The sequence below is a fragment of the Mus caroli genome, chromosome 9, assembly GCF_900094665.2.
Source record: "Mus caroli chromosome 9, CAROLI_EIJ_v1.1, whole genome shotgun sequence".
NCBI lineage: Eukaryota > Metazoa > Chordata > Mammalia > Rodentia > Muridae > Mus > Mus caroli.
The window spans coordinates 67,809,994-67,828,741 of record NC_034578.1 but is presented as its reverse complement, the minus strand read 5'-3'; the positions used below and the strand labels follow the sequence as shown (position 1 = coordinate 67,828,741).

The 18,748-nt window shown below is 41.1% G+C and overlaps 1 protein-coding gene across 1 annotated transcript in view; it reads left to right on the top strand.

The window, feature by feature from the left end:
* Positions 1–2,884: 2,884 nt before the first annotated feature.
* Mindy2 (MINDY lysine 48 deubiquitinase 2) overlaps positions 2,885–18,748 on the top strand; it is a 57,233-nt gene continuing 41,369 nt past the window's right edge. The window contains exons 1-2 of the mRNA XM_021172371.2: positions 2,885–3,744; positions 14,771–14,828. Of these exons, the coding sequence (XP_021028030.1) occupies positions 2,971–3,744; positions 14,771–14,828 (832 nt within the window). The 5' untranslated portion in view covers positions 2,885–2,970. The remainder of the gene's footprint in view (positions 3,745–14,770; positions 14,829–18,748) is intronic.

Here is an 18,748-nt window from a genome sequence, read left to right as displayed (position 1 = left end):
TATTAAAAGCAATGAATTTATGAAATTCTTAGGCAAATGGATGGATCTGGAGGATATCATCCTGAGTGAGGTAACCCAATCACAAAAGAACACACATGATAGTCACTCACTGATAAGTGTAAGTAGCCCAAAAGCTTGGAATACCCAAGATACAATTCGCAAAACACATAAAACTCAAGAAGGAAGACCAAAGTTGGATACTTCATTCCTTCTTAGAAAGGGGAACAAAATACCCATGGAAGGAGTTACAGAGACAAAGTCTGGAGAAGAGACTGAAGGACTGACCATCCAGAGATTGCCCCACCTGGGGATCCTTCCCATATACAACCACCAAACCCAAACACTATTGTGGATGCCAACAAGTGCTTGCTGACAGGAGCCTAATATAGCTGTCTCCTGAGAGGCTCTGCCAGTGACTGACAAATACAGAAGTGGATGCTCACAGCCATCCATTGGACGGAGCACAGGATCCCCAATGAAGGAGCTAGAGAAAGGACCCAAGGAGTTGAAGAGGTTTGTAGACCCACAACAATATGAACTAACCAGTACCGCCAGAGCTCCCTGGGACTAAACCACCATCCAAAGAAAACACATGGTGGGACTCATGGCTCCAGTTGCATATGTAGCAGAGGATGGCCTAGACAGTCATCAATGGGAGGAGAGGCCCTTGGTCTGTGAAGGTTCTATGCCCCAATATAGGGGAATGCCAGGGCCAGGAAGCAGGAGTGGGTGGGTTGGTGAGCAAGGGGAGGAAAGAGAGGATATGGGGTTTCGGAGGGGAAACCAGGAAAGGGGATAACATTTGAAATGTAAATAAAGAAAATATCTAATAAAAAAAGAAAAAGAAAAATCTCAATGGTGATGGCAGGAATTATTGCTTATGGATCAACACGAACTCCAAAATTCAACACTTGAAAAAAACTTTCCATTATCTTTTCTAACTTTTCCAGTTTTGGCATGGTGGCACATTGCCTTAATTCTAGCACTTGGGAAGCAGAGGCAAGCAATTTTCTGGAAGTTTGAGTCCAGTCTGGTCTACATAACAACTTTCAGGCTAGCTACACTACATAGTGAGACCCAACCTCAATTAAAAGAAAGAAAGAAAGAAAGAAAGAAAGAAAGAAAGAAAGAAAGAAAGAAAGAAAGGAAGGAAGAGAAAAAGAAAGAAAGAAAGAAAGAAAGAAAGAAAGAAAGAAAGAAAGAAAGGAAGGGAGAGAGAGAGAAAGAAAGAAAGAAAGAAAGAAAGAAAGAAAGAAAGAAAGAAAGAAAGAAAGAGAGAGAGAAAAAGAAAATTTCCAGTCTTAAAAACACAGCGTTCACATCTATAATCTCAAAATTGGAGTGGGAGAAAAAGTACAAGAGGATTGCTGTGAATTCCAGGTCAGTTAGTCTAAGACATAGGGTAAGACTCTCAAATTGGAAGAGAGGCAGAACCAGCCAGGGCTACAAATTGAGACTCTGTCTCAAAAAACAAAAGTGAAATAAGATATGCAAAGTAGTAGAGGGCTCTGTAGAGTGTTTGTCATACATGTATTGAGCCCCAGCCCTAAAAAAAAAAAAAAAAAAAAAAAAAAGAAAAAGAAAGAAAGGGGGGGAGGGGAAGAAAAGAAAGGAAGAGAGGAGAGAGTTGGAGGTGGGAAGAAAGAGGGAGAAGTGGAAGAGAGTGCCGAGAAAGAGATCATCATTTCTGAGACAATAATAGTGATATTTTTAGTGTGAAACACAGTATTCAGTAACATGCTTGGTGCTAATACGTGAATGAGCAAAATAATGCATTAATTTTGTCTACTTTTCTAACCAGTAGCAGGACAGAAGCGTAACAATCCATGATGTACCATATATTTGTATACCTGATACTAAAGGAAGACCTGTCTTGTTCATTTTTATATTCTCAGACAACTTTGAAGAGGGAAGGGTCCAGGAAAAAAAAAAAAAAAAACTTTTCCAGAGCAGGTTAGATGATCTATATCCACTTTTGCCAATAAATAAATATATAGAAAAAAGAAAAAGTTGCCGGCAACTCTGTCCATCCTCTATGCAGATGTCAAGCCCTGATGAGAAGTCAATTCTAATTTAAAAAGCCACTTTTTCGGGAAGCAGAAGCTTCCCACTCCGTGCAAAGAAAAGCCAAGTGAACAGAACCGCAAAGACTTGGCTTGCTTCAAACGCAAACTAATTTATTATTATTGGCCCAAATTTACCCTCTCGCCTGGGGCGTAGGCCAATATCCACAACCTCATTGAACCTCCGGCAGGGCAAACCAGTAGCTGGTTGGGAGCGCAGCGATTCTCAGCCAAAACCCAGGGAGAGCTGTCCCTGTGCTTCGCAGTCTTCCAAAAGCCTCCAACAGAACTTGCCTTTCAAATTTGCATTTCCTAAGAAATGCTTCCAATTCTCAACATTAAAAGCTAAAACAACAACAACAACAACAAAAACAGCTCTCCCGAGGCCTTCAGGGAATGGCTGTCTTCCAATGCTACTACCACTTTCGGGGTCCACCAGGCTCAAGCCCAAAACTAGACCACACTCGCTACAAGCCTCAGCCACTGCCTTTAAAGTAACCGCGCGCAGCGGGGATGCCCGGGAGTTCAACTTCCGGCAGCACACACAAGATTATTTTCCTAGTGGCGCTGCGGCTCTCGGAGCCGCGCCCCTGACCACGCCCTCAGCCACGCCCCTGGCCTCGCTCTGCCTTCCCTAGCCTGAACGCGCGGGAGGGGCGTGGCCTCGGGGGAGAAGCGCTCCCGGAGTGGGTCCGGGCGCTTCATCGAGCGCAGTCACGCGGAGGCACGCTCCGAGCGGGCGGGCGGGGGCACGCGCGCGCGCTCCCGCCGCCCTCTACGGTGACGTGCCTGGCCGAGGCCGCGCTAGGGCGCTGGAGCTGCTACAGAGCGGCTGTCATGGCGTCGGAGGCGCTAGCTGAGGAGAGCCGGCCGCGGTGTCTATAGGACCAGGGGCGGGCGGCCGGGGATGGAGAACAGCCCTGACAGCCCACAGCCTCTGGAACTCGGGGTGGCGGCCGGGAGAGTGTCGCCGCCGGAAGGGCGACGGCGCGGCGGGCGCGAGGCTGAGGATGGTCCCGCTGGACGCGCGGTGGACAGCGGCGGGCAGGGGGCGGCGGCGGCAGCGCGGAGCAGCCTCGGGGACCTGACGTCCGCCTCGCAGCTCGGATGCGGCGCGGGCTCGGACTTGAAGGACAGCGCGTCGTCGAGCCCTGCCGCCTCGGAGGTGCCTTCAAGAGGGCAGCACAAGGTGACCGCCTCCCCGGAGCTGGCCGAGGCCGCGGCGGGCCGAGGGTCGGGGCCAGTGGGCGACACGGGCACCTGCAGGGTGGAGCAGGCGGCGGAGGAGCCAAGCAGCACCGGCGCCCCGAGCAGCAGCTGCAGCGAGCCGAGCCCCCCTGGGGACTCGCCCAGCTTGGACTCCCTGGAGTCTTTCTCCAACCTGCATTCTTTCCCCAGTAGCTCTGAGTTCAATAGTGAGGAGGGAGCAGAGACCAGGGTCCCCGAGGACGTGGAGGAGGGCGCGGCGGGGCCGCCCAGGGCTGCACCTCTATGCAAAGAGGAGGAGGAGGAGGACCCGGCTCAGGTGCTGGCAGCCTCCAAAGAACGCTTTCCCGGACAGTCAGTGTATCACATCAAATGGATCCAGTGGAAAGAGGAGAACACGCCCATCATCACCCAGAATGAGAATGGACCCTGCCCTTTGCTGGCCATCCTCAATGTTTTGCTTCTCGCCTGGAAGGTACACTCTGCAGCTTTCTACTTCCTACAGCTTGTGGGGTGGGGAGGGGCAAAATGGGGTGAGGAAACTGCTGTTGGTCAGCTGATGGCTTCCTTCCATTCATCAGACTCCTCCTTTTTTTGAGACAAGGTTTGTCTGTGTAGCTTAAACTGTCCTCGAACAGTTTAAGATCTTAATGCTACAGCCTCTAGAGTGCTAGGTTTACAAACATGCACCCCTATATCTAACAGTCTCTTATTACATGAAATTAATTCCAGGACTTCTTTATTGAAAGATTATTCATGTGGCAACATGTCAGGAAGAATTGCCCCCAACTTAAGGTCTTTTTTGTATTAAAAATTCAACATTCGATTAAAGGTTGTAACTGATGGTTTACCTATAAACAAGTAGAATCCAAAGCACCCTGCACCTACATCTTCTGACTATTTTTAGCTATATTTGCCTATATTACTCCTTACTGACATTATTACATATGCAAAACGGTGAAAATTGGAAACAGTGGTTGATCTTCAGTTACTATCAATCTCATATTATGGAGTAAGTTTTAATGATTTTATCTACGTGTTTTCTGGAAAAGGCTGTCTGTCCCACTGTGGTGTGGATGCATGAAAGAACAGTGATGGGAAAGATACAACCTTTTTAGACAAATTCCATTTAAGGAAAAGCATTGGTCTGAGCCTGCTTACCATAAATTACTTGTTTTCAAAGACAGTATTTTCATCTTGTGTATGATTTTGGTTTTGTTTTTACTTTCTTTGTTTCTTTGACTCTACTTCAAAGGTTTGGCATTTTTACTAGTAACTGTACATTAGAATGTTTGTTAAGGAAGCTAAAACTATTAACAACTAAAATAAGGAATGATAAATCTAAGGTCTTGGAGAAGGGAAGGGCAAGTGTATTGAAGCCTCAGAATATAGTGTCATATTTAAGTTTGCAGTATCTGCGTTTTGAGAGGATGCATCTCAGCACCTGTTTTCAAATTGATGATTCCAGTTATAGTTAAAATGTTCCCTAGAAGAAGAATAGTTTGAATTATGCTAACCAGTTATGAAGAACTATGATGGGTAGTGAGGGAGAGATTCCAACACCAAATCTTGCAGCTCTAAGTTGGGTATCCAGGGCTCCTGATGGAATCATCTGGGCTCCAGTCATCTGGATTAGTCTGTTAAGAAGTAAGCATGCATGCTAATGAATTGGAAGATTATTTTGATTAACCTCTGCTTAAAGCATTCTAGGGCTTTTCTAGCCAAGAGTTCCAAACTTTTCCACATTCTTTCCACAAACCAGTTCAAGATGTCCAAGAGTTACATTGTCAGGTTTATCACTGCAAAGGCTCCATTCCTGAGTACCAGTTTTCTGGCATAGTTACTTTTCTCAGTGCTGTAACAAAATACCTGACAAAAGCAACTTAAGGTAGGGTTTATTTTCGCTCACAGTTTGAGGGTACAGACCATTAGTTGGGGAAGCCATGGCAGCTGGCACTTGAGACCACTGGTCACATTGCATTCATAGTCAGGGAGCAGAGAGACGACTGCTCAGTTTGATTCCTCCTTTTTCTTTAGTCCAAGCCTGCAGCCCATGGAATGGTGCCACCCACATTCACAGTAGGAGGAGCAGTCACCATGGCCTGGATTACTTTGAGGATATATGAGCCTTGAATTGACTCTGAAAGGCAGATCCCAATTGTGTGACCACATGTTTGGGTTCTGGCTTTGTGGAAGACATTATACATGCAAAGACAGTAGAGTGCATCAGCCCTTCAGTAGCTCAGTATATGGTAAAGAGGCAGACTTAAGGAGTAATTGTAGAGCGACATGAACAGGGCTCATAGTCTAAGGAAGTAAAAAAAAAAAAGTATGTGGTAGGGGAGGGGGGTTGGGGATGGGAATCTCAGGGGAAGGCTTCAGAGATGAGAAAGGCAATCAGCTCTGAAGATGGAATGAGATGAGGCCTCTGAACAAAAGGGTGCATTTGAGGAAAGATCAGAGAGAGCTTGAAATGCAGTGGAGAGGAGAAAGAAAGGGTCATAACAAGAAGTAAATTTGATGGGTTTGGTTCGTCTGTGAAAAGTATCCACACTAATGAATTTGAAGATCATCTTGAAAATCTGTGGTTCCCAGTCCCTTTTCTGCCTGTAGGTTATTTATGCCAACAAAAATCAGTCATCATTAATGATTGATAGGGTGATGAACGATATAAGCAATGTCAGGTAGTATTCTCAAGGTGAGCCAGGTTTTCTGGAGGTCAAAGCTGTTTTCCTAATAATACAAAAATGTTATTTGCCTTTTGGAAGTCAGAAGAGATTTCCAGGTTCTTGGATGGATGAGTGATGATTGAGGTTAAAAAGGAGAACAAAAGGGCAGAACACATAGAAAGAAAGATTTGTCAGGTTATAATGTCTAAGAACTAGTTTCTGTGTGTGCATGTGCGTGTCCATGTGCGTGTGTGTGTGTGTGTGTGTGTGTGTGTGTGTGTGTGTGTGTGTGTGAGCACACTCGCTTGCTCGATCACTTGCACTCACTCATTCATGCATGTGTGTAGTGAGTGCACAAGCCCTCACCTATGTAGGTATGGAGACCAGAGGTCGGGTTTTTTTCTGTATCACTCTCAGTGTTTCTTGTTTGAGGATTTTTAGAGACAGGGTCTCTCTGTTGAACTTGTTCTTTCAGTTCGACTGGCTGGCCGGTGAGCCCTGGATTTTCCTGTTCTACTTCTCCACCCCTCAGTTCTGAGGTCACAGAAGCATGACACTGCAACCCAGTTTTGACATGGGTGCTGGGGACCTAAACTCAGGTGCACTGTTTCCACTAAGCCATTTGGCCAGCCCCGAGTTTCTTCATTTTTCAAGTTACTTTTCATAATTAGCATATATTGTACAAAATAATGAGTCTCACTATGACATTTGCATACATGCAAAATAATGTATTTTGATCATATTCATCTTTTCACATGATATAAATTATATAGAAAATGGATTTGATTATAACATTTTTGTTTTGTTTTTGAGACAGTCTCATATATCACAGGCTGGGCTCCAGCTTATTGTGCAGCTGTTTTTTTAAACTTCTGATTCTCCTGCCTCAACCTCCCAAGTACTAGAATTAAAAGCATATGCCACCATTCTCAGCTTGTGTGATTCTAGGGTCAAGCAGGACTTCATGTATGCTAGGCAGGCACCTGTCAACTGAGCTACATCTTCAGCCCTTATTATAGCATTTTTCAAACATGTTTGTAGTGTGCTTTGATTATCCTCACCTGACTCTAAGGGCTACCTTCTTCTTCTCAGTGTGCAAGAGTACTTTGCCTGCATGTGTATCTGTGTACTACATGCATACCTAGGAAGCCAGAAAGGGGTACCAGAGGTCCTGGAACTGGAGTTATTGACAGATGTGAGGCACCTGTGTGTGCTTAGTATTGTATCTGAGTCCTCAGGAAGAGTAGCCAGTGTTCTTAACCGCTGCTGAGTTGTCTCTCTAGACTTGAAGGTTAGTTTCCTGGTTTACAAACAGAGCTTATAAATGAGAAAAAAAAAAGAAAGAAAAAACTAAGCAACGTGATGACAAAAGGAGGAAAAATCAATAGCAAGAAACTTAAAGTTGAAATGGATATTTCCTGTTTTATCACCTTGAAGTCAAGTTCCACGTGTGCGAACATCTTTCCATCAGTGACTGTTTTCTGTGGCTCTCCCTCCTTTTTTATGCCATCTCTTGGAAGTCCCATGTGTTTTCCACAAACACCCCGTTCCTTTCTGACTTACTCTGCCCCATCCTACTCCAAACCTGTAGAAGAACTACAGTCACACTATTTTTTTTCATGCTCTCTTTTCCTCAAGTAAGCATAAAACTCTTTTGAGGTTTTCCAAGTGTGTTTATTGCTTATAAAAAAGGAAAAACAGATGGTGAGCCAAAGATTCTATCTGAGCCTCTGCCTACTCTGTTTTAAATATAGATCTTGTAAAAAGAAATTAAAACCTTCACACAGTGGTGGGACCTCATTTACATAAAAGGTTTGAGGGGTGGTTCTGGGGCTTCCTTTCCCAGTTCCTCCCAAAAATTAGAAGGAATATATGTCTCTGGACTTGTGAGTGAAGCAGATGAGAGCAGTATGGCCCTGTTGGGGTGATGCCTAATGTCAGTGTCAGTCCATCACCTTTGCTCTGATAGTATTCTGTCAGTGAACAAGCCTTCCTTTCCCTTTTCCTATCATGCCTGTGCAGGGTCGAGTAAAGGACATTTGAGTTTTAAATACATTTGGTACCCACAAACTAGGCCTTCGAATATAGTAACTTTTTGTTTCTACTTTTGTTTTGTTTTGTTTTGTTTTTGTTTTAAAATGGGGTATTGCTTTTTGAACTCTCAATTCTCTGTATTCAGCCTCTTGAGTGCTGGAATTAGCAGGTGCACAGCAGCATACCTGGCTTAAAGGCAACTTTGATATTGTCCCACTTTTTAAAAAATAAGATATTTCCATGTATCCTTTGTGTTTGGAGGGGATGCTGTTTTTCATGCATGTGTACCACATGTATGCATGGTGCTGGTTATGGCCAGAAGATGGCCTCAGAGTTCTTGGAACTGGACTTACATATGGTTGTGAGTGCTGGGAATGGAATTCAGGTAAATGCCCTTAGCCTCCGAGACACCTCTTCAGCCACTTTACTTTCCGCTTTTTAACAATTATTTTTATTTTATGTGTATGATTGTTTTGTCTATATATTTTCTGTCTGTGTACCATGTGTATGCCTGTACCTTCAAAGTCCAGAAAGCATCAGATCCTCTGGGATTAGAGTTATAGTCGGTTGTAAACTGCCCTGTGGGTACTGGAAATCAAACTTAGGTCCTATGAAGGACCAGTGATCTGAAGCCACTAAACTATCTTTCCAGTTCATTATTTTCCACTTTTAATTGGTTAAATTGTTTTTTCCTTTGGTTTGGTTTTGTGACAGGCTTCAGATTCACTCTGTACCTGTCTGACCCTGATCTGAAAAGGCCATATCAAACAAAACAAAACAAAAAAAGGTGTTGAGTAACTATTCTGGAGCCAAAAATGAGTGGCCCAGGCTGGGGAAAACAGATTTAGGTTACCTCAAATCCCATGCTCAGATGTGATAACAGTTTCATGAAATTGTTAGAGCAACAGAACAGAGACTGTTTCAAATACATTGGTGGAAACATACAGTGAATTATAGAAAGTGAGGGAGTGAGGGAAGTTGAAGGAACCAAGTTAGTTATATGTCTCAGATGCCATCTGCTGACTTCCTTAGGTTTTAGGTTAGTGGAACCTAGTAGTCTGCTACATTAATAAATTCCGAAGATGTTAGGTCAGACACAAAAGTGAGTTATTATAAGGACCAGAGATAGTCCAAGATAAATTATAATTATAATCTGGACCTGTAATGTCCTAGCCTTTCCATAATCACTGAGGTGCTATCAGTTAATCAGACTTAGTAGAACAGTTAATATAAATGCAACCTCTTTTGGGGAACTACATTTAGTATGCTAAGTAAGCACTCTAACACTGACCTTTACACTCCATTTTCAGGTGTTTTCATCAGGCTGCATGTACCCCAGGATACTAAGATTGTGCCCTAAAATAGATTAATTACCTTACTTTAAACATTCTGAAATTGTGTGTGTGCACTCGTGCATACATTCGTGGGGGGGGGCACATTTTGTGGATGACATTGTCATGTCATAATGTGACATGTTAGACACATCTGATTGTGACAGACATTTATTTCACTGACTGAACATACTTTATTCTTTCCTCTCTTTTTTCTTTTGAAGTTCATGGTGTCATAATGAAAGAGGAACTTATATTGCTGTGAATCTCAAGTCACATTACAAGTCATCTACTTACTTTGGGCGAACAATTCAAAGCCTTCATTTATTCTTTGAATTAATTATGTCTGTGACTTGTTTCACAGTCATCAATTAATGTGACAAGTAAGTTGCATGATAGTTAGTAGGTAATTTCATAAACAGACTGGACAAACTCAATTTTATTATCTCTTCTAGTATCTCTACCTTTAAAAAGCTGTTGGAACTGGGTATCCCAACCCTTGAGAGTCGGAGGCGGAAGGGCCATCAGGAGTGCTGTGTAACCATGAGGAGCTGAATCATCTAACAGGTGTAGTCTTGGAAACACCTGTAATCCCCGCACTGTGAAGGGACAGGAACAGGAAGATCACTGGGACTTACTGTTGACAGCCTAGCTAAAGCACACACAAGCTCTGGGTTCAGGGAGACACCCTTTCTCAAAGGAGTAAAGAGAAAAGTTACAGAGGAGGGGACTCTTGATGCCCTCCTCTGGCCTCTGTTCATACATATACACACAAACACAGACAGACACCAATACAAGAAAGTTGTTAGGACTTTATTATATATATATTTAATACTTATTGATATTGAAATTAAGTAGTTAACAATTACCAGCCAGGTGGTAGCACACCTTTAATCTCAGCACTCTGGAGGCAGAGGCAGGTGGATCTCTGTGAGTTGGAAGCCAGCCAGGTCTACAGAAATAATCCCAAGACATCCAGGGATTATTACACAGAGAAACCGTGTCTTGGAAGAAGGAGAAGGAGAAGAGTTATTTAACAGTTACCCATGATCATTTTCAAATAGCTTTTTTGGTGTGTGATGGTGTGTGTTGTTTGTTTCTTGAGACAAGGTCTAAGTACATAGCTCTTGCTGATCTGGTACTCACTGTGTACGTCAGTCTGGCCTCACACTCCCTGTGACCTTTCTGCTTCTGCCTCCTGAGTTTTAGGATTAAAGGCTTATGTCAGTGCCTCCTTATTTCTTAGGAATTGTTGGGTCCTCTGCATTTACTACTTCTCCCAGTCCTTAAAATCTTGCCTTATCACTTTTAGGACGTTTTGCATTCCTGTTTAAAATTTCACTAATATTTGAAACATAAGATTTTGTTGTTTTTATTTTGGACTCTCTCGAGGCCACTTCTAATCCCCGAATAGAGGTAGTCATCTGTGTTATATATGCTTAGAACATGGCATGGTAAGACAGTCTCCTTTTGGAAAGTTCAAGACTGTTCTGAAATCATCTGTAGACGCCTAGGATTATAGAATATAGATGACAAATTCATATGCTCTTCAGTGTCTCCATCTCACTCTTCTCTGGTCTGACGCAGGGTTAAACACAGCTCTGCCACTGCGCTGTAGCCCCAGTCTCTTTGGCTTCTTAATTTACAGCATTGCACAAACTAAAAGAATGGTTTCTTTTATCTCTTTTTACATTTATTTATGTATTGGGAGAGTTCACTAAAGCCCATGTGTGGAGGTCAGAGAACAACCTGATGGGATGTCAGGTCACTGGGCTCCCCCTTGGGTAGGAAGTTCCTTTACCTGCTGAACCAGCTTTCAGGCCCCTTTAGAAAGGATAAATTCTTTGTCTGTGAAATTTTCTGGTGAATTTGTCACAGTGACTCTTTCTTAAATAAGAGAACACATAATTCTTTTAAAAGAAAACATCATTTGAGTTGGCAAGAAGGCTTGACAGGTAAAGGAGCTTGCCACCAAGACTGACAACCTGAATTCAATTCCTAGGACCCAAAGGGTGGAAAGAAAGAATAGATTCTGGCAAGCTATCTTCTGACCTCAACAAGTATGCCATGGCACATGCATGCCCATACAGATACAAGCAGAAAAATAAATAAATGTAAAGAAGTGTAAAAATAATAAACATGGCAGGCATGGTGTCATACAGCTTTAATCTCAGCATGCAGGAAACAGAGGCAGATATCTGTGAGTTTGAGACCAGTCTGGTCTACATGGAGGGCTTCAGGCCAGCTAAGGCTGTTTAGTGAGGAAGAAGAGGAGGAAGAGGAGGAGGAGGAGGAGTGATTTTTAAAACCACTGATAGCCATAAACAGCACTTCTAAATTGCTGTGAAATTGAAAGTTCCATCATTAGAATAAAATGTAGCTAAATATCAGCACTTCAAAATTGATATTGAAACAACTTGATAAATACCATATAAGAATAGCTAGAATAGTCTAAAGCAAAAATCTAGTAAGTTTTCTTATAAAGAACTATTTAGTGGGGCTAAGGAGATAACCGAGGGGTTAAGAGCACTGACTGCTCTTCTAGAAGGATCCGAATTCAATACCCAGAACTCATACGGCAGCTCACAACCATCTAGAATTCCAATTCCAGTAAATCTGATGCTCGCTTCTATGGGTACCAGGTATACAAATGGTTCACAGACATACAGACATGTAAAATACCCATACACATAAAATAAATAATAAAAAATTTAAAACTATTTAGTATTTATTATTTATTTTAAGCATTCTGTTTCACGAGTCTCTGCTAGAGAAATTAAACTATGCCACTGTAATACAAGAAAAAAAATGTAGAATATATTGAAATGAAGCCAAAAAATACATAAACAATGTGAGTAAGAAAAAAAAACTGAAATTTTTCTTAGAAAAACAGCCGGTGAACTATAATTTGCCAGTGAACTTCAGTTTTAAAATTATATGTAGGAAGTGGCCTGCAAAGCTGGCTCAGCAGTTCAGAACACATACAACTCTTGCAGAGGACCTCAGTTTAATTCTCCGCACCCAAGAGTCAGGGCTCACAGCTAGCCTATAACCCCAGCTCCATTAGTTCCAGCAGCCTTTTCTGGAGTCTTTGTACATATATACACATGGCACATAAGTAAAAAAAAAAAAGTCTTTTAAATATATTTTTATTCATTTTCATTTTAATTATTTTTAACTTGAATTGTTTATTTTTTAAGAATCTTTTGTTGAGTGCACTGCAGTAGGCGATTGGATTAGACAGTAATTAGAATACTGCCTGCAGCCAAAATTGTTCTCTAGAATACATTGCTACAGAGATAAAAAATCATTTAGAATAATATGACAAGAAAACCTCTGTGGTGAGTCTTGGTTTTCCCCTGAGTGATAAAATCGGAAGATAACTTGACCCTAACCATCAGCTGTCATATATGCTCTTAGAGAGGCTAACACTACCAAATTTTGCAGTGATCATTTTGAAAACTTATTTTAACATTAATGAAAAACATTTTTATATGCCATTAACACATTTGGTAGCATAGACTTAGAATAACTTCTTTAACTCTTAGGATGCTACTGGAGAAACTGATGATTGAACCAGTTTCCTTGAGAGAGAGAATAATGACTAACAATTTTTATGTTCTTCTCTCATTGATATGGTAATTATTTGGAATTTCCCCCTCAGAATTCTTTGTGTATTTGTTTTTCGAGACAGGGTTTCTCTGTGTAGCCCTGGCTGTCCTGGAACTCACTCTGTAGACCAGGCTGGCCTCGAACTCAGAAATCCACCTGCCTCTGCCTCCCAAGTGCTAGGATTAAAGATGTGCACCACTACTTCCCACCTCCTTCCTGAATATTTTTAATACTTTTCAAAGAAAGTGTATGTATGTGAGTGTGACTGCATGTATGTATGTGCCTGGTTCATTCAGGGTCCAAAAGGAGGTGTCTAATCTCTGAAAACTGGGGTTACAAATAATTGTGAGCGACTATGTATATGCAAATGTGCCTAACTGCTGATGTATCTCTCTAGCCTCCTGAATATTTATTTTTCTTCTATTCTGTGAATATAACAGAGTGTGATTGTAGATGTCAGTTAAAATATTTAGTTATTGGTCATGGTATGTGTAGCTCATCTTGATAATTCATGTGAAAACTTACCTTGGGCCAATAAGGTCGGTCAGTAAGGGACTTGCTACCCAGTCCTAGAGACCCCAGTTTGCAGCGCCCCAGAGGCTTCTTACGTTCTTCTACTACAACTCTTAACTTCCAGGAGTAACCATAATCTTGACCTTTGTTGTTAGGTTTTGTTTTATCATTTTCTTTGTCTTATGTAGCATAGGCTGGCCTCATGCTGTATAGCCAAAGAAGGCCTTGAACTTCTGATTCTCCTGTCCTCATCTCCCATCAATAGGGTGACAAGTGCAGGGTGTTTGTTTGTTTGTTTGGGTTTTTTTTGTTTTGTTTTTTACAAACCCTCTATGTAGTCCAAGATGGAATTATAGGTTTATATTTTCTTACTTTTTAAAAATACTTTTGTTACCTACATATGTACTTCTAAATAATATAACTTATTTTTGCCAATTTTTAAATTTTATATTTTAAAATCATAGATAATTCTTTAGTGTTTTGTTAGTACTTTGATATTGTTTTTATTTTAACCATTCGGAATATGCCCAAGGTAGATTGAAATTATAAATATGACGCTTTGTTTCATCTCGACTTCCAGAAAACAATTCCATTAATGACTTGTTACATACTGGTGCCTCCTCCTGATCTTTAACTGAATTGTCTACCATTCTGGGCACATAGCAATTATGTTAGATGGTAAAGGGAGTAACATGGCTTTACAGACTCTGTATGGTTCCCTTTTACAGACTTCTTAATATCTCTGCACGATTCTCTATCACCTTAGAAATATTACAGTGACAGTACTGACCTTGTAATACTTTAATTTTTGCTATTTTCTTTCTTTTTAACATCCTTAAAAATTATTTGTGTGTGTGTGTGTGTGTGAGAGAGAGAGAGAGAGAGAGAGAGAGAGAGATGTAAGTGAGGGTTCATGTCTGTCTTGGTGTGTGTATATATCACAGTATGTGTGAAAAACAGAGGAAAACTATTAGGAGCCCATTCTCTCCTTTCACCCTGGGATCAAATTCAAGACATCAAGCTCATCTGTTAAGCACTTTCACCCGCTATTTTGTTCACTTGTATCTGTATTTTTTGAGAAAGAGTCACACTCTATAGCTCAAACTCTTAAAACTCATGGCCATCCTACTGAGTACTGGGAGTATAGGCATGAGCCACATGCTTGGGTGACTTTGTTATATAAGCATGAATGTTAATGTATTTATATAGTAGGTGTATGTCTGTCTGTGTGTGTGTGCACACACGCATGCATGCACAGACATGTATACTTGTTTTTGACTACAGGAAACAATTCAGTCATGAAAAACATTGTTTTATAGAAATAATACTTCATTTTTTTCAGGTGAAACTTCCACCAATGATGGAAATCATAACTGCGGAGCAGCTGATGGAATATTTAGGTCAGTACAGAAAACAACATGACTTTTGTATCTTTTTCAAAATTAAATAAAGTTTCAAAGCTGTTACTTTACTGGTGCTATTAGGTATTCTATTTTAAAATTGTAGTTCTGAATCTGCTAATTAAAAATTTTACCACTGTATTACTATACTTAGCTGTTAAGACATTCTTCTGACTATCATTAGAATATATTAACTATGAATAAGAAGACTGAGAAAAATCCAGAGAATAGTACATTAATTAATTAAGTTGCATTCTTTCCTGGGCTTCTCCTTCAAGACAGAGGAGTAGGGGCTGGAGAGATGGCCCAGCCCTTTGAGCACTGGTTGCTCTTGCAGAGGACCCCTTCTCAGTTACAGCACCCACAGTGTGTCTGCAACTTCAGCTTTAGGGGATCCTACTTTATCTTCTTGCTTCCATAGGTATTAGGCCTGTACATTGTGCACATATGTACATATAGACAAGCACTTATACACATATAGTAAGAATACATCTTTTTTCAAAAGAGTAGTAATTCAGCTGTAGGCTATCTACATGAAACTGAACTTGTCTAGAGAAAAGTGGTTATGCACTGTAGTATGCCTTTTGCAATATTACCAAATAAGATATATTCCTCCATATCTTCCTAGTATTTTAGTGATTAAATTTTTATTTAAAAAGTATTGTTAATCATGTGCTAGGGAGATGACTTAGTTGGTAAATGCATGAGAACTGGACTTTGAATCCCCAGTATTCCTGTAAAAGTTGAGTGTGGCAGCTTGTGCCTATCCTATGTGGAAGGTGGAAGTAAGAACATCCTTGATGCTTCCTGGTCAACCAATCTGTCCAGATGAGCCCTAGCCACAGTGAGAGATCTTGTCTCAAAAAACTAAGGTGAAGAAGGGCTAAAGAGATAGGGTAGTGGTTAAGGTCACTTTACTGCTGATGCAGAGGACCTGTTCAGTTCCAAGCACCTACAACTATCTATAACCCCAACTTCAGGGAATACAACCTCTGGCATGAGCATCTGTACTTACACGCGCGTGTAAGTACACACACACACACACACACACACACAGAGAGAGAGAGAGAGAGAGAGAGAGAGAGAGAGAGAGAGAGAGAGAGAGAGAGATATGCACGTGCATAATTAAAAATAAATCCTAACTGGGTATGGTGGCACATGTTTTTAATCCCAACACCCAGAAGACAGAGGCAGGTAGATATATGAATTCTAGGCCAACCTCTTTTACAGAGTGAGTTCCAGAATAACTAAGACTACACAGAGATCCTGTCTCACAAAACAAACAAACATTCTTTTTAAAATAAAGTGATTGAGGAAGATACCACATAGCATAGTCTACATGTATACACACTCATGCATGTATAACCCCCACATATACATACAAATATATATGCAAAATATTGTTGGCAATATTTGATGGTATGATGCTATATGATGGTATATATCAGTAATCCCAGAACTTGGTATATTGAGGCAGAAGTAATGGTTATGAGTTTGAGGCCAGCATAGGCTACAAAGCAAGACTCAAAAGATAGACAAATAGATAGAGACAGACAGACAGATAGTAGGTAGGTAGGTAGAAAGCTGATAGTTTGTCTCAAGTGTTCCAGACAAATAGCTAACTGAGAGAGAGAGAGAGAGAGAGAGAGAGAGAGAGAGAGAGAGAGAGAGAGAGAGAGAGAGAGAGAGGAAGTGTTGAAGAAAGTATTTAATCATTTAATCTCAATCCGGGGTTTCAACCCTGCCTTTGACCATTCAGTTCCCAGATAAATGACACACAACTTTTATATTTATAATAAGGCTTAATCAAGACTAGAGCTGAGCAGATACCTACCCTCTATGCTATTAGAATCTACTTCTCCATCAGTAACCTCAAGTTATAATTCGCCATGTTATATCTGGGCAGCTTTCAGCTCCAATTAGTTCCAATTGGCTAGCCCTCATGGCTATGCTTTTTTGATTCATCTACCCCATGATGGCTTTCTCCTCTCTCTACTTTCTTCTCCCTCCTTGTGGTTTTCCTCTTTGTATTTTTTTCTAGAGCAATCTGTAGCCCCATGCATGGCAGAATTCTTTGTGTTTCTTTAACCATTTTCTCTAAAACATCTTTGTCAGAATCAGCTAACAGAATGTCATCCATGTAACGATAAATGATAGATTGAGAAAACTGCTTATGAAGTATTTCCAATGGTTGTTGCACAATATACTAACGTTAAGTTGGACTTTCCCTATGAAAGTTTAATATTCCCTGTGGAAGTGCCTTCCAATGTATCTTTTTTTTTTTTTTTTTTTTTTTCGAGACAGGGTTTTTCTTTGTAGCTCTGGCTGTCCTGGAACTCCCTCTGTAGACCAGGCTGGCCTCAAACTCATAAATCCGCCTGCCTCTGCCTCCCGAGTGCTGGGATTAACCAATGTATCTTTTAATTGGACCACTGTTGTTCAGAGTAGATACTGAGAAAGCAAACCTTTTCCTACCCTGCTCATGCAAGGGTATTGAGAAAAAGCAATCTTTCAAGTCAATTACTTAGTTAGGTAAAGGAAGTCCAGACTGTAAAGGACCCATTGGTTGAATTACTCCACTAATTGCTCTTAAATCCATTATCCTTCTCCATTTTCCTAACTTATTTTTTACAACAAACACAGAGGAATTCCATTGACTGCTAGACTTCTATATGTGAGCCTCCAGCTGTTCTTGTACCAGTTGTTCAAGTATCTGCATTATTTTCTTTTGTTATGGGCCATTGCTCTTGCCACACAGGCCAGTTTGATGACCATTTTAAGGGCAAGATGTTGGTATGTCAGCAGTGGCCCCTTTTATAAATTTGGAAACTCAGTCCCAGTGATGTCCTATGTTTGGACAATGGGCACAACTTGTGATTGCTCTCAATTACCTGTATCAATCAGGGAGAGGTTAAGAGAGAAAATTGGAAGTGGGACTTTTAGAAAGTGTGTGTGTGTGTGTGTGTGTGTATGCATGTGTGTGCATGTGTGTATGTGTGTCTCACACATACATATATATTTCATACTTATTAATTTATGTTTACTGGCTAGGGACCTCATAGTTATAGGTAAATTACTCTAAATACTTAAATATATACAGATAAAGGCTAGATTAGTGGACTTTAAACAGCCAAGATGATACCAAGGAGACGATAAAGAGGGCAGGAAGATGGCATGAGATGGGATCAGAGTCATTGGATTCAGATTAGGAAGGGCCCAAATTGGCTGATGTAAAGACTTTTTTTTTTTTGCTGTGAATGACCTGTGACTTCAATGAGGACACTGGACACAGCACTGACATGATCTGAACTTCACAAAAATGCTATTGCTGCTATAACACAGTATATTGTCATATTTGAATGTTTTTCTTTAAAACACACACACACAATTCCAGGGACTAGAGCATTAAGAACACTTGTTACTCTTCCAGGGGACTGAGTTTGGTTCCCAAAACTCATGTCAGTTAGCTCATAACCGCCTGTAACTCCAGGCTGGATCCAAGAGATCCAACACCCTTTCCCAGTTTCCATGGGTACCATGGAAAACACTCACACTAACTCATACATTGTATATAAATAAAAAATAAAAATGAATCTTCTACAAAATATATAAGATGTGCATAGTGATACATGCTTTAATCCTAACACTCTGGAGGCATAGGTAGGTGGATCTCTGAGTTCAAGAAAGAGTTCCAGGACAGCTATGGATAGACAGAGAAACCCTGTTTAGAGAAAAGAAAGAAAGAGAAAAAGGAAGAAAGAGAGGGGGGAGGAAAAGGAAGGAAGGCAGGAAGGCAGGAAGGCAGGAAGGCAGGAAGGCAGGAAGGCAGGAAGGAAGGAAGGAAGGAAGGAAGGAAGGAAGGAAGGAAGGAAGGACGAAAGAAAGAAAGAAAGAAAGAAAGAAAGAAAGAAAGAAAGAAA